The sequence below is a fragment of the Oncorhynchus gorbuscha genome, linkage group LG15, assembly GCF_021184085.1.
Source record: "Oncorhynchus gorbuscha isolate QuinsamMale2020 ecotype Even-year linkage group LG15, OgorEven_v1.0, whole genome shotgun sequence".
Lineage (NCBI taxonomy): Eukaryota > Metazoa > Chordata > Actinopteri > Salmoniformes > Salmonidae > Oncorhynchus > Oncorhynchus gorbuscha.
Window position 1 is genome coordinate 4,258,514 of NC_060187.1, and position 22,245 is coordinate 4,280,758.

Sequence of the window (22,245 nt, forward strand, 5' to 3'; positions counted from 1 at the left end):
ATGGTCAGATCCATATAGACACACGTCGCTTCGTAAAGGATTTTTTCCAGATTTTGTTAAGTTACAGGCTTATTCTAAAATGAATAAAATAAAATTAAACATCTTTAGCAATCTACACACAATGCCCCATAATGACATCACAATGCCCCATAATGACATAGAAGAAGAAGCTAAAACAGGTTTTGAAACATTTGCGAATGAACTACTTTGAACTACTTTATTTACACCATTTACTTGGCACCTTACATACGTATTAAGACCCCTTTTCTATGAGACTCAAAATTAAAATTATTTTTACCCCTCAACATACATACAATACACCATAATGACAAAGATAAAAACTGGATCTTAGATTTTAAAACATTTAGTAAAAATAATCTAAAACCAAAATATCACATTTACATAAGTATTCAGACCCTTTACTCAGAACTTTGTTGAAGCACTTTTGGCAGCGATTACAGCCTCGAGTCTTGGGTATGATGCTACAAGCTTGGCACACCTGTATTTGGGGAGTTTCTCCCATTCTTCTCTGCAGATCTCCTCAAGCTCTGTCAGGTTGGATGGGAAGAGTTGCTGCACAGCTATTTTCACAGACTGGCATAGCGCTAGCCACAGACTGGCATAGCGCTAGCCACAGACTGGCATAGCGCTAGCCACAGACTGGCATAGCGCTAGCCACAGACTGGCATAGCGCTAGCCACAGACTGGCATAGCGCTAGCCACAGACTGGCATAGCGCTAGCCACAGACTGGCATAGCGCTAGCCACAGACTGGCATAGCGCTAGCCACAGACTGGCATAGCGCTAGCCACAGACTGGCATAGCGCTAGCCACAGACTGGCATAGCGCTAGCCACAGACTGGCATAGCGCTAGCCACAGACTGGCATAGCGCTAGCCACAGACTGGCATAGCGCTAGCCACAGACTGGCATAGCGCTAGCCACAGACTGGCATAGCGCTAGCCACAGACTGGCATAGCGCTAGCCACAGACTGGCATAGCGCTAGCCACAGACTGGCATAGCGCTAGCCACAGACTGGCATAGCGCACACTACAGACTGGCATAGCGCACACTACAGACTGGCATAGCGCACACTACAGACTGGCATAGCGCACACTACAGACTGGCATAGCGCACGCTACAGACTGGCATAGCGCACGCTACAGACTGGCATAGCGCTACAGACTGGCATAGCGCTACAGACTGGCATAGCGCTACAGACTGGCATAGCGCTACAGACTGGCATAGCGCTACAGACTGGCATAGCGCTACAGACTGGCATAGCGCTACAGACTGGCATAGCGCTACAGACTGGCATAGCGCTACAGACTGGCATAGCGCTACAGACTGGCATAGCGCTACAGACTGGCATAGCGCTACAGACTGGAATAGCGCTACAGACTGGAATAGCGCTACAGACTGGAATAGCGCTACAGACTGGAATAACGCTACAGACTGGAATAACGCTACAGACTGGAATAACGCTACAGACTGGAATAACGCTACAGACTGGAATAACGCTACAGACTGGAATAACGCTACAGACTGGAATAACGCTACAGACTGGAATAACGCTACAGACTGGAATAACGCTACAGACTGGAATAACGCTATGCTCCCTACGTGCTTTTCAGACACTTTAGGGTGCCTCCCAAACGGCAACCTAATTCCCCATAGTGTTTTGGTCTGAAGTAGCGCACTATATAGGGAATAGGGTGCCATAGTGTTTTGGTCTGAAGTAGCACACTATATAGGGAATAGGGTGCCATAGTGTTTTGGTCTGAAGTAGCACACTATATAGGGAATAGGGTGCCATAGTGTTTTGGTCTGAAGTAGCACACTATATAGGGAATAGGGTGCCATAGTGTTTTGGTCTGAAGTAGCACACTATATAGGGAATAGGGTGCCATAGTGTTTTGGTCTGAAGTAGCACACTATATAGGGAATAGGGTGCCATAGTGTTTTGGTCTGAAGTAGCACACTATATAGGGAATAGGGTGCCATAGTGTTTTGGTCTGAAGTAGCACACTATATAGGGAATAGGGTGCCATAGTGTTTTGGTCTGAAGTAGCACACTATATAGGGAATAGGGTGCCATAGTGTTTTGGTCTGAAGTAGCACACTATATAGGGAATAGGGTGCCATAGTGTTTTGGTCTGAAGTAGCACACTATATAGGGAATAGGGTGCCATAGTGTTTTGGTCTGAAGTAGCACACTATATAGGGAATAGGGTGCCATAGTGTTTTGGTCTGAAGTAGCACACTATATAGGGAATAGGGTGCCATTTGAGATACAACCTCAGTCTCCCTCTAAAATTACACCAATGATTTATGTCTAGATGTTTATTAAGACAGCAAGAGAAAAAAAAACGTTATAAGTATGTCTTTGTTAGGCCCCTACAATTGCCTAAAGTATATTTTGAGAGGACGGATGGGAATCGAAGTGGCGGTGGTGTGTTATCCCAGAGGAAGTTTTCTTTACTGCTATTGAGCAGCAAGCTTCGTCTTGTGATGGAAAATTAGTCAGTAGTTTTTTTTTCTTCTTTCTGCTGCACCTTAAACAAGGCTTCTTCTTATTTTAAAAGTGGTGTGTGTGTGTGTGTGTGTGTGTGTGTGTACTTCGAGAGTCTCGGTTCAAGGCTGATTGATCGGTTGGATTTACATTACAGGCATCTCAGAGAACGCCTATGCCAAGTGGATCAAACGACCCCTGGGGTTACCCAGCACAATGAGGTGATTGTCTCTCCATGGGAAACACAGTCTCTGCCCTGAGCCACAGATTAAAGGGGAGCTTAGCAATTCGGGGAAAAAATATCTAATTTCCCCAGAGTCAGAAGAACTTGTGGATACCATTTTAAAATGTCTCTGCATGCAGTTTGAAGGAAGTTGCTAATTATCATTAGCGAAAATGCTAACTAGGGTTAGCACAACGAGCTGTTCCCATAGACGTCCAGTTATTGCGTTAGTGCTAGTTAGCGTTGGCTTGCGAAACTAACTTATTTCACGAGTTGATTGTAATTCGGTGAAGTAGACAACAGGGCAAAAATCTTGGAAATATCCCTTTAATACACACTGCATTTTAAAAAAACCCTGAGAGACATTTTACAGGTCTGGGTATCGGTTGTTGTCAAACTGGTATTTAAGTGCCTATTGCTATAAAACACTATTGTTCTGTGTTAACACTATTACAGAGTGAGGGGGGACGGGGGGGACAGGTGAAATGCTAAGGAACGGTGGGTTGCACAAGCAGCATATAATCAGTTATACATGAAGGATCCAGACTTACATCTCCCAGCCTACGATTTGCCCCCCCCCCAAAAAAAGTTTGCCGTCGTCGCGAAATAATTTCTAAAGTCATACAGTGATTTATTAAGATGTGTAATAGACTCCTGAGATGGTATTCAGGAAAATACATTATTTAAACCAAGCAGAAATGAATGATTCGAGCCATTTTTATACGCAAGCGAATCCAGTAATCCTTACGTAGACAATAGACTATTGTTATATTTTACTGTTACACGAGGGCTCCAGAATGTTCTATCGTTAAATAGAGATTAATTTGGGGCGGCAGGGTAGCCTAGTGGTTAGAGCGTTGGACTACAAACTGAAAGGTTGCAAGACCGAATCCCTGAGCTGACAGGGTAAAAAAATCTGTTTGTTGTTCTGCCCCTGAACAAGGCAGTTAACCCATTGTTCCTAAACCAGTTAACCCACTGTTCCTAGGCCGTCATTGTAGATAAGAATTTGTTCTTAACTGACTTGCCTAGTTAAATAAAAAGGTAAAATAAAACAATTTTAAAAAATTGGCTACATTTTAATGTGCACTAATATCATAGTCTACAGTGAATTTTCAATAGATTCAATTATTTTCCTCATCAATCTAAACACAATACCCCATAATAACAAAGTATATGTTTAGGTGTGTGTGTGTGTGTGTGTGTGTGTGTGTGTGTGTGTGTGTGTGTGTGTGTACATACATATATACTTATTTTCCACCATAATTTGCAAATAAATTCATAAAAAAATGCTACAATGTGATTTTCTGGATTTTTTTTCTCATTTTGTCTGTCATAGTTGAAGTGTACCTATGATGAAAATTACAGGCCTCTCTCATCTTTTGAAGTGGGAGAACTTGCACAATTGGTGGCTGACTAAATTGTTTTGTTTTTTGGAGTGACGTGATCGTGTAGAATGTGCAGCTCGCACCGATGTGTCCAGTTTACATTTAATTTTAAATTCACTCAGCCAAGTCAAAAAGGTCACAAAATGTGACTATAAATGGGAGCCCTGAACATTAATAAACTGTATCAGGTTATCCCCCCCCCCCCCCCCACAATTCTTCTATGATATCTTATCCAGAACAGATATCCTTTATGCGGATGGTAGGATGATGGTAGGATAAATGTAGGCTGAATATAGGATGAAGGTAGGATGAGAGTAGTATGACGGGATGACGTTGTGGTAGTGACAGTAGGACGCCGGTAGGATAATGGTAAGATGAGGTGTGGCAGGTAGCCTAGCGCTTAGAGAGGCGAGCCAGAAACCAGAGGGTTGACAGTTTGGTTCCGAGGGGTGGGGGGGAGGGGAGTAAGCTGGCAAGAGGAGAGTTGCTGGTATCAGATCCTAGATGGCATTGCCTGGCGTTGTGTCCTTAACTCCCCACAACAGCAGCTCCCGGGTGACCCTAGAACCTCTTCAAAACATGTGTTTATTTCGGAGGGGTTGAGTTTAAAGCGGAAGTCACATTTCGGTTGGACCTTGTGTGACCAATAAACTGATCATAAAATAATGGTAGGATGACAGTATACTAGAGAGGGTTGGGATAATGGTAGGATAGCCATAGAACGGTAGGATGACAGACTAGAGAGAGGGTTGGGATAATGGTAGGATAGCCATAGAACGGTAGGATGACAGTAGACTAGAGAGAGGGTTGGGATAATGGTAGGATAGCCATAGAACAGTAGGATGACAGACTAGAGAGGGTTTGGATAATGGTAGGATAGCCATAGAACGGTAGGATGACAGTATACTAGAGAGGGTTGGGATAATGGTAGGATAGCCATAGAACAGTAGGATGACAGTATACTAGAGAGGGTTGGGATAATGGTAGGATAGCCATAGAACGGTAGGATGACAGTAGACTAGAGAGGGTTGGGATAATGGTAGGATAGCCATAGAACAGTAGGATGACAGTATACTAGAGAGAGGGTTGGGATAATGATAGGATAGCCATAGAACGGTAGGATGACAGTAGACTAGAGAGAGGGTTGGGATAATGGTAGGATAGCCATAGAACAGTAGGATGACAGACTAGAGAGAGGGTTGGGATAATGATAGGATAGCCATAGAACGGTAGGATGACAGTAGACTAGAGAGGGTTGGGATAATGGTAGGATAGCCATAGAACGGTAGGATGACAGACTAGAGAGAGGGTTGGGATAATGATAGGATAGCCATAGAACGGTAGGATGACAGTAGGCCGGAGCCAGGGTTCGGGGCTCACCTGTGGGTTGTTGGCCTCGGCCAGCTTGCACTGTCTCAGGAACAGTTTGAGGTTACCCCAGTTCATATAGGGCAGTAGTACCATAGGCTTCTCTCCTTCCTCTGTACACACATGACTGATGGGGAGCAGGTTCCTGGAGGAGAGAGGGGGAGGACATACGACATCAGTTAGCCTACCGTTTCCCCAACTCTGGTCCTCAAGTACCCCCTAAGAGCACAGGTTTTGTTGTGACCCCGGACAAAAACACATGACTCAACTTGTCAAGAGCTTGAAGATTAGCTGACAAGTAGAATAAAGTGTGCTTGTCCAGGGCCACAACAAAAACATGTACTGGTGGGGATACTGGAGGACCGGAGTTGGAGCTCATGCAGTGGCTTGTGAAACTATTCACCCCCCTTGGCATTTTCCTGTTTTGTTGCCTTACAACCTGGAGGGGGGGGGGGGGTGTTGTATCATTTGATTTAAACAACAGGCCTACGACTTTGAAGATCAAATCTTTTTGTTGTGAAACAAACAAGAAATAAAACAGCAAAAAAACTGAAAACTTGTGCCCCACTGTCTACCTAGCTGCTGCTGCTCAGTGCCCACCTGTCTACCTACCTAGCTGCTGCTGCTCAGTGCCCCGCTGTCTGCCTACCTAGCTGCTGCTCAGTGCCCCGCTGTCTGCCTACCTAGCTGCTGCTGCTCAGTGCCCCGCTGTCTGCCTACCTAGCTGCTGCTCAGTGCCCCGCTGTCTGCCTACCTAGCTGCTGCTCAGTGCCCCGCTGTCTGCCTACCTAGCTGCTGCTGCTCAGTGCCACGCTGTCTACCTACCTAGCTGCTGCTGCTCAGTGCCCCGCTGTCTACCTACCTAGCTGCTGCTGCTCAGTGCCCCGCCGTCTACCTGCCTACCTAGCTGCTGCTCAGTGCCCCGCTGTCTACCTACCTAGCTGCTGCTGCTGCTCAGTGCCCCGCCGTCTACCTACCTAGCTGCTGCTGCTGCTCAGTGCCCCGCCGTCTACCTACCTAGCTGCTGCTGCTGCTCAGTGCCCCGCCGTCTACCTACCTAGCTGCTGCTGCTGCTCAGTGCCCCGCTGTCTACCTACCTAGCTGCTGCTGCTGCTCAGTGCCCCGCTGTCTGCCTTACCTAGCTGCTGCTGCTGCTGCTCAGTGCCCCGCTGTCTACCTACCTAGCTGCTGCTGCTCAGTGCCCCGCCGTCTGCCTTACTAGCTGCTGCTACTGCTCAGTGCCCCGCTGTCTACCTACCTAGCTGCTGCTGCTCAGTGCCCCGCTGTCTACCTACCTAGCTGCTGCTGCTGCTCAGTGCCCCGCTGTCTACCTACCTAGCTGCTGCTGCTCAGTGCCCCGCTGTCTACCTACCTACCTAGCTGCTGCTGCTGCTCAGTGCCCCGCTGTCTACCTACCTAGCTGCTGCTGCTCAGTGCCCCACTGTCTACCTACCTAGCTGCTGCTGCTGCTCAGTGCCCCGCTGTCTACCTAGCTGCTGCTGCTCATTGCCCCACTGTCTACCTACCTAGCTGCTGCTGCTGCTCAGTGCCCCGCTGTCTACCTAGCTGCTGCTGCTGCTAAATTTGGCCTTACTGCTATTAGCAAATAGAAACACATTGAATAACAGATAGTCCTTACTGCTATTAGCCAATAGAAACACATTGAATAACAGATAGTCCTTACTGCTATTAGCCCATAGAAACACATTGAATAACAGATAGTCCTTACTGCTATTAGCCAATAGAAACACATTGAATAGCAGATTCACTAAATGGAACAGACAGTCCCCCTAAACAATCAAAGTGAAATTTGTTCTGAAGTGTCTGTCCTATATCAGGCATATTAAGAAATATATCAGGATTATTACTATTTACATGTAGATAACCCCTTATTTTTGCCACATATATGAACTGGTATCGGGGGGGGGTTCTTGTAGCCCAAAATGTTTCTGACACTACAGACAAAAGTTGGTAGACCGTCGGTACCAAGACACACCCCCACAAAAACGGGTCAAATTATCCAGCTGTGTCTCATTGGGATTAAAAATCTATTTTACAAGAGGTACCTCAAGTCCAGTAATATATCTAGCCATATAGATACTTTATCGGTCCTTTGGTTAGAAGGTAAACGTGTCTTCTACCTTTCCCAACAGACAGACAAAACCTAATAATGCGTTGAGTATTAAATGAGTTTTCAATCTCTACTTAGAAACCTAAAAAATAAATAAATTATAAATAAATATTATTCAACCTGTGTCTCAGCAGGGTAAAAACCAACTCCACTGAGTGGGTATATATTCTGTTGAAGATTGGCGAGGTGTTAAAACCAGCAAAGCCCATTGCGTGACAATGTGTCACACAGGAGGGAATTCTGGGAAGATTAGTTTGAGTGTTGGCCGGTAGGACGGTGGAGGCTGCCAGACAGAGGAAGGATGCATCTCGGAGAGCAGATGAAACGAGGAGAGACGTCTCTGTGACCGCCTGACCTCAGGAAGGGGAAGAGGAAGGTGTGGGCCCGTGACGAACTGACATGGCATTCACAGAATTAACCACACAGTGTGCGCACACCCCCCCCCCCAGCAGCACCAACCTCACCTCACACTGCCCCAGCACCAACCAACCCCCCTCCCAGCACCACCATCCCCCAGCAGCACCAATCTCACCTCACACCTCCCCAGCACCAACCCCCCAGCAACAACCTCACCCCCTCCCAGCACCAACATCACATAATTGCATTCATTTTTGGTGATATTCTTATTTCTGGATAAGGCATTAAAAATACAAGATCAAATATTGCTACGTCACATGACTGCACACAACACAGGGCCCTAGGCACAGCAGACAAAACTGTAGAGACAGTTTAAGGGTTTTCACAGAATGAGGAACAACCGTAAGACAACAGTTGGTCATCTTTAGTGTGGAGAAACCATAGCTAAGCAAGGTGGTGCTGAGATCCTTTCGACAAATTTCCAAAGTAGTGCCGAGTTCAGGGGAGTTTTTGTTATTACACCAGTGGTATATATCATAGTATATATCGTAGTATATATCGTAGTATATGTCATAAAAGTATATATCGTAGTATATATATATCATAGTATATATATATATCGTAGTATATATATCTCGTAGTATATATATATCATAGTATATATATCTCGTAGTATATATATCTCGTAGTATATATATCTCGTAGTATATATATCTCGTAGTATATATAGTAGTATATATATCGTAGTATATATATCGTAGTATATATATCATAGTATATATATCATAGTATAGATCATAGTATATATCATAGTATATATCATAGTATATATCATAGTATATATCATAGTATATATCGTAGTCACAGAAACATGTTCTTTAATAATATATTTTTTGTGGGGGAGGGGGGGGGGGTCTGGATGTACAATTTATAAATAAATTAAATTCTTCCAACTGACATCCAGGATCCAAAGCAACCGTTTTAACAGATGGTGTGTGTGTCTTAGTGTGGGGAAATGTAGTGGGAACCTTGTGCAAAGGTGACTCAACAGGTTTCAACTCAGTTTCCAGTTGAGGGAAATTTGATTGTTACGACCATAGAATTAGAACGAACGATGACGGTCGTTGCGGAGCAGACGACTCAGCGCGAGTTGCATACGTGTCTCGCCATGCCATGTGGAAATAAACAAGGACGCCGGAGGCTAGCCCTTCGACTTACTGACTAACCCACAGAATTAAAAACAGAGCACTGCCTGATCTCGAGTTCAGTTGGTTGCGATGTCCCCGTGATGATTTGATCTGATTGATTACCTGTGATGAAGTCCGCGTAGTTTACAGCTTTCTGTCAGCATCATGGTCACCTGCACCTCAGAGGCATGGTCTACAGAATGAGAGAAGAGAAAGACAAGATACAACTTTAGTCTAGAAATCTAGGGATCTACTGAAGTCTTGAAGGAGACATAACTTAAGTTGTGGAACGCAAACCATAAACAGCACTCAGACTGCTTCTGCTGTATGCTAACCCTCCTTGGCCATGAACATTCCTCCTGACTAATAGGGAGGGGGGTCTAAAAAGGCCATCTAACAGTCTAACAACCCTCTTGACCTCACACCATTCCATTTTCTGAGAACAGCCCCAGTCATGGCTTCCTGTGAGAGTTATATCTTCTCTGGTTGGAAACGCACAGACGCTAGATTGACTCTTGCCAAGCCAAGCCACGCAGAGGCCCAGAACTGGCTTCTATTACTATTTAAAATATTTCAAAAAAATATTGGGCGTTTTTTTTTGGCCTCCAGTTATGCCTGGAGTGTCAGATGGGTGGGGTTTGCAGTCACGTGACTATTCTATTGATTCTAATTGGCCAAACTCAAGCAAACCCAGATAAAGTATTTGAAGTGATTTCTTAAACTAATTGAACCCAGGTCTACAGAGGGCTCGTGGTTAATCTGGGAGAGAAAGGCCTTCTGGGAAGCGGGCTTGTTTCCTGCTCTCTGGGCCTGCTGGGAGGAAGAGGAGGAGGAAGTGGAATGATGAACAAAGCAGGACCCTGGTATGGTTGGCATGGTGGTGGGCACATTGTTCATGGTCTGGAACCCACTCCACCCTGGATAAACATGGAAGTGGCTAGGGGAGCAAGAGGGCAAAGGTCAGCTGGAAGGGAGACACGAACCTGAGAACGTCTGTGGGAAGGAGAGCCATACGCTGTGGGGGTGGTAAACTAAGGGTACTCTTCCACCTGACGAGATATAAGGTCATGTGAGGCGGCAGGGTAGCCTAGTGGTTAGAGTGTAGAGGCGGCAGGGTAGCCTAGTGGTTAGAGTGTAGAGGCGGCAGGGTAGCCTAGTGGTTAGAGTGTAGAGGCGGCAGGGTAGCCTAGTGGTTAGAGTGTTGGACCAGTAACCCAAAGGTTGCAAGTTCAAATCCCCGAGCTGACAAGGTAAAAACACGTCGTTCTGCCCCTGAACAAGGCAGTAACCCACTGTTCCTAGGCCGTCATTGAAAATAAGAATTTGTTCTTAACAAAAGGTTAAAAAGAAATAAAAAATTAAATGTGGTCAGAGTCCATCGAACCCATAATCTTAGTTTAACATTACGGTTCTAATCAGTAGGCTAACAGCCCTACTAACAACTATTTTCATATGCACAGGAAACCTAATGAGAAGTCCATATCCGTTTATTGAAACTGGTGGGAAATTAGCAGATATCAGCAATACACAGTATAAACATTAATGGTCTTACAACACTTTTAGGATGTCAATAACATTGTTGAAAGGTTCTTGAAAGGTTTCAAATCCAAAAAGACCCGATGAACTATATTCTCGTGTTGTGTGTTCATTTTCTGAGCACGGTACAATTGACACCAGCTTTAACTTTCGGTCACCCCTTTAACATTGGAATGTCTCCTACGGAGGGCTTCTCAGGAGTCTGCGTGGCTTTAGTACAGAGATAAACTAGACCTAGCAACTTGGTAGAAACAGATGGGGTGGCACTCAGTTTACTCATGGCACCTGACTGATTACTGTTTGCCAAGCACTTTAGTTTCTAAACACACGGTAAGTTACCCATGAAAGGGAGATGGGGGAACATTTTTGAACTAACTTTACAGCATAATGTTTCAATTTACGGTCGGAAAACATTGTTTGTTACACTAGAGTGCAGTAGCTGAAGCAGTGACGCGGGAACGAATGGGTTGCAGACAGTCTACATGGGAACGAATGGGTTGCAGACAGTGAACATGGGAACGAATGACTGCTTACCTTTCACTGTCTTCACAAAGCAACATTTCTCCTTGGCCGGGTCCTTTTCATCCAAAAGAACGCCGTGGAAGATGCGGCCAAATGTTCCTGTGAAAGAAGAGCACATATTTGATTGAGGCAGAGGCAGGCAGGCGGGCAGAGGCAGGCCGGCGCATCTCATTGGCAGACTGTCAGTGAACTGTCACCTCACACACTGGAGGACAGAGGGTGGGTCTTTGTTCATTCCTTTATCACTAATTGGAAAAAATTAAAATGACACAGAACCCCAAAGAGCATTTTTAGGGCTCTGTAAAACTGGTGGTCCCCAGGGCTCGCGACTGTTCTCACTACTGGTGTCCCGAGGGACACCGTAAAACTGGTATTTTCCCCAGGGTTTGGAACGAGGACCTCTCCTGTTCTCACTACCGGTGTCCCCCAGGGCTTGGTACTAGGACCTCTCCTGTTCTCACTACCAGTGTCTCTCAGGGCTCGGCGGTACTAGGACCTCTCCTGTTCTCATTACAGCTATACACCAGGGCTCTGTACAAGGTATTCTTTAATGACTCACTACTGGTGTCCCCCAGGGCTTGGTAATAGGTCCTCAAGTGCCACTTTGGTCATATCCTCACAGGCTCGCTTACCATTGCTATGCTGATGACAGTCAGTCCCCTGATTTGTCAGAAGGTTATGACAGAGCTATTCTGACAGCTAGAACACATGGAAAAGATAGAAAGGCGTGGAAACGCATATGTTCTCCTAATATAAGCATTGATAGCTTCAGGGACAGAGAAACAGAGCAGAGGGCAGGTAAAAATACATTTAAGCGCATAAACCATCAAGGTAAACTGAAGAATCCAGGCCTTGAGGCCAACTTGGCCCCGTGTCTCACCAGGAGCAGCGATGACAGATAACAGCAGGGTTTAACTGTCTCTTCGCTCTCTCCCTGGCGCTGTCGGGCGAGCCTGGACCTGCAGGCTCACTGAAAACCATACGGAATAGAGATCCCCCTCCAAGGCTCCTTTTCTCTGCCTCCTCACAAACATCCTGACCTCTTCCTATAGGCCCGGTGTTCCGGTAAACGCTGACTGAGGTAATATTCTGCTGTAAATCTGAAGAGTTACCACATCACTTCGGCAAAAAACAACTTACTCCAGTCATCGTTGCACAAGGCAGGCACGCTGATAACATGAGGTCTCTGGGACAGAGGGAATTGGATATCGTGAGTGATCAGCAAACAACGATCCTAAAAATAAAAGACTACAGCACCGATCATTAGGTGTACATGGAGTCTACCAGCACAGTCAGAAGTACTGTTAATGATAGCAACACTGTTTATGCAATGTGCCTGAGGGTTTTCAATGTCGTCTGCAGCCGTCTGATAAAAACAATGAATAATAATAAAGTCAGTAAAACAAACCATATTCACGGAAGTGAGCGATGTTATCCATCAATAAGCACTAGTTGTTATAAACACATAACACACACAGATCCTTGGGCTATGGGAGCCAGGGAGGATCAGATCAGTTTATGCTGAGGAGTAGTGTGATTTCTGCAGGCCGTTGTGTCAACATCCTCTCAGCTAGGGACCAGACCAGAGGTGAGCTGGAGCAAGGCCAGAGCCACACCAGGACTGGAGCCAGACCAGGACTGGAGCTACACTGGAGCCAGGCTAGGGCCAGACCAGGACTGGAGCTACACTGGAGCAAGGCCAGAGCCAGACCGGAGCTACCCTGGAGCAAGGCCAGAGCCAGACCGGAGCTACCCTGGAGCAAGGCCAGAGCCAGCCAGACCTGGAGCAAGGCCAGAGCCAGACCGGAGCAAGGCCAGAGCCAGACCGGAGCAAGGCCAGAGCCAGACCGGAGCAAGGCCAGAGCCAGACCGGAGCAAGGCCAGAGCCAGACCGGAGCAAGGCCAGAGCCAGACCGGAGCAAGGCCAGAGCCAGACCGGAGCAAGGCCAGAGCCAGACCGGAGCAAGGCCAGAGCCAGACCGGAGCAAGGCCAGAGCCAGACCGGAGCAAGGCCAGAGCCAGACCGGAGCAAGGCCAGAGCCAGAGCCCAGAGCCAGAGCAAGGCCAGAGAGGCCAGGCCAGAGCCAGACCGAGCCAGGCCAGCCAGGCCAGAGCCAGACCGAGCCAGCAGCCAGGCCAGAGCCAGACCGAGAGCAAGGCCAGAGCCAGACCGGAGCAAGGCCAGAGCCAGACCGGAGCAGGCCAGAGCCAGAGCCAGACCGGAGCAAGGCCAGAGCCAGGCCGGACCAGGAGCAAGGCCAGAGCCAGGCCGGAGCCAGGCCAGAGCCAGGCCAGAGCCAGGCCAGAGCCAGACCGGAGCAAGGCCAGAGCCAGGCCAGAGCCGGACCGGAGCAAGGCCAGAGCCAGACCGGAGCAAGGCCAGAGCCAGGCCAGAGCCGGACCGGAGCAAGGCCAGAGCCAGAGCTACACTGGAGCAAGGCCAGAGCCAGACCACTGGAGCAAGGCCAGAGCCAGACCGGAGCCTGGAGCCAGGCCAGAGCCAGGCCAGGCCAGAGCCGCTACACTGGAGCCAGGCCAGAGCCAGAGCAAGGCCAGAGCCAGGCCAGAGCCAGACCTGGAGCAAGGCCAGAGCCAGGCCAGAGCCAGGCCAGAGCAAGGCCAGAGCCAGGCCGGAGCCAGACCGGAGCAAGGCCAGAGCCAGACCGGAGCAAGGCCAGAGCCAGGCCAGAGCCAGACCGGAGCAAGGCCAGAGCCAGGCCAGAGCCAGACCGGAGCAAGGCCAGAGCCAGGCCGGAGCCAGACCGGAGCAAGGCCAGAGCCAGACCGGAGCAAGGCCAGAGCCAGGCCATAGCCAGACCGGAGCAAGGCCAGAGCCAGGCCAGAGCCAGACCGGAGCAAGGCCAGAGCCAGGCCAGAGCCAGACCGGAGCAAGGCCAGAGCCAGGCCAGAGCCAGGCCAGAGCCAGACCGGAGCAAGGCCAGAGCCAGGCCAGAGCCAGACCGGAGCAAGGCCAGAGCCAGACTGGAGCTACACTGGAGCAAGGCCAGAGCCAGACCGGAGCTACACTGGAGCAAGGCCAGAGCCAGACCGGAGCTATACTGGAGCAAGGCCAGAGCCAGACCGGAGCAAGGCCAGAGCCAGACTGGAGCTACACTGGAGCAAGGCCAGAGCCAGGCCAGAGCTATACTGGAGCAAGGCCAGAGCCAGACCGGAGCAAGGCCAGAGCCAGACCGGAGCTATACCGGAGCAAGGCCAGAGCCAGACCGGAGCAAGGCCAGAGCCAGACTGGAGCTACACTGGAGCCAGGCCAGAGCCAGACCGGAGCTACACTGGAGCCAGGCCAGAGCCAGACCGGAGCTACACTGGAGCCAGGCCAGACCCGGACCGGAGCTACACTGGAGCCAGGCCAGACCAGGACCGGAGCTACACTGGAGCCAGGCCAGAGCCAGACCGGAGCTACACTGGAGCCAGGCCAGAGCCAGACCGGAGCTACACTGGAGCAAGGCCAGAGCCAGACCGGAGCTACACTGGAGCAAGGCCAGAGCCAGGCCGGAGCTACACTGGAGCCAGGCCAGGGCGTATAGACCGGAGCCAGGCCAGGGCGTATAGACCGGAGCTACACTGGAGCAAGGCCAGAGCCAGACCAGGACTGGAGCTACACTGGAGCAAGGCCAGAGCCAGACCAGGACTGGAGCAAGGCCAGAGCCAGACCAGGACTGGAGCAAGGCCAGAGCTACACGGGAGCAAGGCCAGAGCTACACGGGAGCAAGGCCAGAGCCAGACCAGAGCTATCCTGGAGCAAGGCCAGAGCCAGACCAGGACTGGAGCAAGGACAGAGCCAGACCAGAGCCACACGGGAGCAAGGCCAGGGCCAGACCAGGACTGGAGCTACACTGGAGCAAGGCCAGAGCTACACTGGAGCAAGGCCAGGGCCAGACCAGAGCTACACTGGAGCCAGACCAGAGCTATACTGGAGCAAGGCCAGAACCAGACCAGGACTGGAGCAAGGACAGAGCCAGACCAGAGCCACACGTGAGCAAGGCCAGGGCCAGACCAGGACTGGAGCAAGGCCAGAGCTACACGGGAGCAAGGCCAGAGCCAGACCAGAGCTATCCTGGAGCAAGGCCAGAGCCAGACCAGGACTGGAGCTACACTGGAGCAAGGCCAGAACCAGACCAGAGCTACACTGGAGCAAGGCCAGAGCCAGACCAGAGCTATACTGGAACAAGGCCAGAACCAGACCAGAGCTACACTGGAGCCAGGCCAGAGCCAGACCAGAGCTATACTGGAACAAGGCCAGAACCAGACCAGAGCTACACTGGAGCCAGGCCAGAGCCAGCTATACTGGAACAAGGCCAAAACCAGACCAGAGCTACACTGGAGCCAGGCCAGGGCCAGACCTTGGGAGTGGAATATGATATACACCGTTCTACTACAGCGTGTAAGAGGCCTCAACATGTTAGTGAAAACGGACCACCTACCCGCACGAGACACTTTCTCAGTGATATTTCTGATGGGAATTACGAATGCAGGCATTGCACCTAAGACAACTTTACCAACAAATGAATGAAATATTCTTATTAAATTTACCAACAAATGGCTTTGGACAGTCATTCAAGGGATATTGGTGGGAACTGCAACACGTTGTCAGACACGTTGATCCAGAGCATCCCAAACATGATCAATGGGTGACATGTCTGGTGAGTATGCAGGGTCATTTTCAGCTTCCAGGAATTGTGTACAGAGCCTTGCGACATGGGGCCGTGCATTATCATGCTGAAACGTGAGGGGAACGTTTAAAGGTCTTGCGCACATCAGCTACCGAGAGCGTTATCACAGTCACCCAGAACAGCTAATGCTCCAGTGTTGTTTGCCTCGAAGCGAGCATATAAGGCATTTAGCTCGTCTGGTAGTCTCACGTCACTAGGCAGCTCGCGTTTGGGTTTCCCTTTGTAGTACCGTAATAGTTAAACTTTTTTGGGACAGGAGGGCAGTATTTAGTAGCCTGGATGAATAAGGTGCTTGAGATGCTCGTTCACGTGAGAGCTACCTCGCGTTCCATTGCTTTTCTACAGATAAAGGAATTCTCCGGTTGGAACATTATTGTATATTTATGATAAGAACATCCTAACGATTGATTCTGTACTTTGTTTGACATGTTTCTACGGACTGTAACAAAACTTTTTGGACTTCCAACCTTTCCGCTGGACTTCGTGAGTTTGGATTTGTTTACAAAATGCGCTAACAAAAGGAGGTGTTGGACATAAATTATGAACTTTATCGAACAAATCAAACATTTATTGTGGAACTGGAATTCCTGGGAGTGCATTCTGATGAAGATCATCAAAGGTAAGTGAATATTTATAATGTTATTTCTGACTTCTGTTGACTGCACAATATGGCGGATATCTTCTTGGCTTGTTTGGGCTGTGAGCGCCATACTCAGATTATTGCATGGTATGCTTTTTCCGTAAAGTAAAAAAAAAAATCTGACAGCGGTTTAATTAAGCAGAAGTTTCTCAAGTTCCATGTATAATAGTTGTTTAATTTGAGTATTTCTGTAAATTGATGTGGCTCTCTGCAAAATCACCGCATGTTCTGGAACTACTGAACATAACGCCAATGTAAAATTCGATTTTTGGATATAAATATGAACTTTATCGAACAAAACATATATGATTTAATGTTACACAATACATGTGTCATCTGATGAAGATCAAAGGTTAGTGATTAATTTAATCTATATTTCTGTTTTTTGTGACTCCTCTCATTGGCTGGAAAAATGGCAGTGTTTTTCTGTGACTTGGTGACCTAACATAATCGTTTGTGGTGCTTTCACTGTAAAGCCTTTTTGAAATCAGACGCTGTGGCTGGATTAACGAGAATTATATATTTAAAATGGTGTAAAATACTTGTATGTTTGAGGAATTTTAATTGAGATTTTTGTTGTTTTGAATTTGGCGCCCTGCACTTTCACCAGCTGTTGGCGGGGTGGGACGCTACAGTCCCACATTTCCCAGAGAGGTTAAGCCCTGCCACATCCGACGAGCGTCTTAGTCCTGTATTGACACTTTGTCTGTTTGATGGTTCGCCTGAGGGCATGGCGGGATTTTTAACCTGTTAAGACTCTAGGGGCAGTATTTCATTTTTGGATAAAAAGACGTGCCCGTTTTAAACGCAATATTTTGTCACGAAAAGATGCTCGACTATGCTTGGAATTGATAGTTTTGGAAAGAAGACACTGACGTTTCCAGAACTGCAAAGATTTTCACTGTGAGTGCCATAGAACAAAATCTACAGGCAAAACCAAGATGTTTGAGTGACCAGGAAATCAACAGGATTTCTGGAGGCACGTTTTCCATGATCTCCTTATATGGCTGTGAATGCGACAGGAATGAACGGACACTTCCTATCATTTCCCCCAGGTGTCTGCAGCATTGTGACGTATTTGTAGGCATATCATTGGAAGATTGACCATAAGAGCCTACAATTACCAAGTGTCCCGCACGGTGTCTGCGTGGAAATTGGTGCGCAAAAGTCAGGTACCAGTATTTTTCCATCCGAATCAGAGAAGAATGCACGCTTCCAGGGAAGGGATTTCAATGAAGAGATATATGACAAAACACCTTGAGGATTGATTCAAACAACGTTTTCCATGTTTCAGTCGATATTATGGAGTTAATTCGGAAAAAAGTTTGACGTTTAGGTGACTGAATTTTCGGTTAGTTTCGGTAGCCAAATGCATAGTAACAAAACGGAACGTTGTGTCCTACACAAGCATCTTTCAGGAAAAACTGGACATCTGCTATGTAACTGAGAGTCTCCTCATTGAAACATCTGAAGTTCTTCAAAGGTAAATTATTTTATTTGATCCCTTTGCTGGTTTTTGTGAATGTTGCGTGCTAAATGCTAACGCTAAATGCTAAGCTAGCTATCACCACTCTTACACAAATTATTGATTTTCTCTGGTTCTAAAGCATATTTTGAAAATCTGAGACGACAGGATTGTTAAGAAAAGGATAAGCTTGAGGACAGGCATATTTATTTCATTTAATTTGCAATTTTCAGAAATCGCTAATTTTGCGTTATGGTAATGAGCTTGAGGCTGTAGTCACGATCCCGGATCCGGGATGGGGCGGACTAAGAGGCTAATAGGCATCTGGATTAGTGTCCCGCTCCTTGAAAGCAGAAGCTCTAGCCTTTAGCTCGATGTGGATGACACCTGTAATCCATGGCTTCTGGTTGGGAAATGTACGTACGGTCACTGTGGGGACGTTGTCGTCAATGCACTTATTGATGAAGCCGATGACTGAGTGGTGACGAACGACCGCGATGAACGACACACTGATGAACAACCGAGGTGTTTCACACCTACACACAGACAAACGACCACCTCGTTTCACACCTACACACAGACAAACGACCACCTCATTTCACACCTACACAGACAAACGACCACCTCGTTTCACACCTACACACTGACGAATGACCATGTCGTTTTATTGTGCAGAGTTTTGAAAGGAATGTTTTGGTCAGGATGTCCACACCTTGGTTAGTGTCAGTTGGAAGTGAGAGCTGGTCATTGGACCGTGTGTTCTGTACCATCTTTAGTTTCACAACCAGGTAACACAATAACATAAACGGAGTTGGACATTGTGTTCCGTGCTCTTTTGGTTTCACAACATGAGATAATTGCAGAAGGTCAGAAGATACTCCCCAGAAGAGAACAACTGATCTACCGGACGAGTTGGGTCACGTCGCAGCGCAGTGCGTGTCCTGTTACTGTGTATGCTATAGCTGTCAGTCAGGATACTTGTGTTGTGATGGTTTAATACGGTGTAGTCCAATAATCACAACTCAGGCTATAAAGACTTCAGCGCCAGTCAGCTCTGGAATTCTGGGGGGAGTTCTGCCAACTGTTACAGTCGCTGGTGCAATACTCTGTGTTACCTTCGTGTAGGACATCCCGTAGAGTGACTCAGTGTGTGTAGGTGTGTGTGTGTTACCTTCGTGTAGGACATCCCGTAGAGTGACTCAGTGTGTGTGTGTAGGTGTGTGTGTGTGTGTGTGTGTGTGTGTGTGTGTGTGTGTGTGTGTGTGTGTGTGTGTGTGTGTGTGTGTGTGTGTGTGTGTGTGTGTGTGTGTGTGTGTGTTACCTTCGTGTAGGACGTCCCGTAGAGTGACTCTCAGTCTGGAGATGGAGATGTCTTTGACCTTGGCTTTGGCTTCAAGCAGACTAACGCTTCTCAGGTCGTTCTTCTCAATACGCAGTGACGGGTAGCCTTGGTGGGTGGGGGAGAGAAGGAGAGAGGGACGGCGGGTAGGAGGGAGGGAGAGAGGGACGGCGGGTAGGAGGGAGGGAAGGAGAGGGGGAAGGAGGGAGAGAAAGCGAGTGAGCGACGGACAAGTCAGTGTGCGTTTAAAAAAGATCAGACCTCTAATACACATTCTCCTCCCTTCTAATAAAACTCACTTATACATGTCTCCAATAAACTTAATATGAGAAGGAGTTTGAACCTTAGTATGATGACTTATCTGAGGCTCAAAAGGTTTATAAAAGCCATGTCCAAAATTGAATCAACATTCTTCACTTGGCAAGTTTTGTAGTTTCAAATAGTTCATTTAAAACAACCCACCAGAGACCAGGCTGAATGGGTGAATGTAATCATCTCATCTCCAGTAAATTTCATAACATCGCTACAGACAAATGTTAGTGTTTGAAGCCTGTCCTGCTGTTGGTAAATATGAACATTCAATGTCAACACCCTTTTCTAGAAACATGTATCCCCGGTGAACACGTCAGAGGAGACAGATACCACATTATAATACAGCAGAGGAGACAGATACCACATTATAATACAGCAGAGGAGACAGATACCACATTATAATACAGCAGAGGAGACAGATACCACATTATAATACGTCAGAGGAGACAGATACCACATTATAATACAGCAGCATACTGTAACACGTCAGAGGAGACAGATACCACATTATAATACAGCAGCATACTGTAACACGACAGAGGAGACAGATACCACATTATAATACAGCAGCATACTGTAACACGTCAGAGGAGACAGATACCACATTATAATACAGCAGCATACTGTAACACGTCAGAGGAGACAGATACCACATTATAATACAGCAGCATACTGTAACACGTCAGAGGAGACAGATACCACATTATAATACAGCAGCATACTGTAACACGTCAGAGGAGACAGATACCACATTATAATACAGCAGCATACTGTAACACGTCAGAGGAGACAGATACCACATAATACAGCAGCATACTGTAACACGTCAGAGACAGATACCACATTATAATACAGCAGCATACTGTAACACGTCAGAGACAGATACCACATTATAATACAGCAGCATACTGTAACACGTCAGAGGAGACAGATACCACATTATAATACAGCAGCATACTGTAACACGTCAGAGACAGATACCACATAATACAGCAGCATACTGTAACACGTCAGAGACAGATACCACATAATACAGCAGCATACTGTAACACGTCAGAGGAGACAGATACCACATTATAATACAGCAGCATACTGTAACACGTCAGAGACAGATACCACATTATAATACAGCAGCATACTGTAACACGTCAGAGACAGATACCACATTATAATACAGCAGCATACTGTAACACGTCAGAGGAGACAGATACCACATTATAATACAGCAGCATACTGCTCAGAGACAGCTGTGAGGAGACAGATACCACATTATAATACAGCAGCATACTGTAACACGTCAGAGGAGACAGATACCACATTATAATACAGCAGCATACTGTAACACGTCAGAGGAGACAGATACCACATTATAATACAGCAGCATACTGTAACACGTCAGAGGAGACAGATACCACATTATAATACAGCAGCATACTGTAACACTCAGAGATACCACATTATAATAGACGATACCACAGATACCACATTATTACAGCAGCATATATAACACTGACAGATACCACATTATAATACAGCAGTGGTAACACGCAGCAGAGGAGACAGATACCACATTATAACACAGCAGCATACTGTAACACGTCAGAGGAGACAGATACCACATTATAATACAGCAGCATACTGTAACACGTCAGAGGAGACAGATACCACATTATAACACAGCAGCATACTGTAACACGTCAGAGACAGATACCACATTATAATACAGCAGCATACTGTAACACGTCAGAGGAGACAGATACCACATTATAATACGGCAGCATACTGTAACACGTCAGAGGAGACAGATACCACATTATAAAACCCCACCTCTTTAAGGAATACCTAGGATAGGATAAAGTAATCCTTCTCACACGTCCCCCATACTTAAAATACTTAGATGCACTATTGTAAAGTGGTTGTTCCACTGGATGTCATAAGGTGAATGCACCAATTTGTACAGTCGCAGATCTGGATAAGAGCATCTGTAACACTAAATGACTTAAATGTAAACAGATACCACATTATAACACAGCAGCATACTGTAACACGTCAGGAGTAATACCACATTATAATTATACAGCAGCATACTGTAACACGTCAGAGGAGACAGATACCACATTATAATACAGCAGCATACTGTAACACGTCAGAGGAGACAGATACCACATTATAATACAGCAGCATACTGTAACACGTCAGAGGAGACAGATACCACATTATAACACAGCAGCATACTGTAACACGTCAGAGGAGACAGATACCACATTATAATACAGCAGCATACTGTAACACGTCAGAGGAGACAGATACCACATTATAACACAGCAGCATACTGTAACACATCAGAGGAGACAAAAATCAGATGGACATGAAAGTACCAAAGCTACAATCAGGGATTTGAGTTTCAGCCCAACAGCTGAAACAACATTTAAAATACACAGGTAACTGCTGTTGGGTATTTTGATATGCAGTAAATAGTGTGTCTTAATAGGGTGTTGGTCCACCACGAGGCGCCAGAACAGCTTCAACGCACCTTGGCATAGTTCCTACAAGAGTCTGGATCTCTATTGGAGGG

The 22,245-nt window shown here is 47.0% G+C and overlaps 1 protein-coding gene across 1 annotated transcript in view; it reads right to left on the bottom strand.

Annotated features, from left to right (window-relative positions):
• ryk (receptor like tyrosine kinase) overlaps positions 1–22,245 on the bottom strand; it is a 94,167-nt gene that overhangs the window by 8,443 nt on the left and 63,479 nt on the right. Inside the window, exons 9-12 of the mRNA XM_046299817.1 lie at positions 19,341–19,466; positions 11,236–11,322; positions 9,289–9,358; positions 5,503–5,635 (exon numbers count right to left, since the gene is read on the bottom strand). Of these exons, the coding sequence (XP_046155773.1) occupies positions 5,503–5,635; positions 9,289–9,358; positions 11,236–11,322; positions 19,341–19,466 (416 nt within the window). The remainder of the gene's footprint in view (positions 1–5,502; positions 5,636–9,288; positions 9,359–11,235; positions 11,323–19,340; positions 19,467–22,245) is intronic.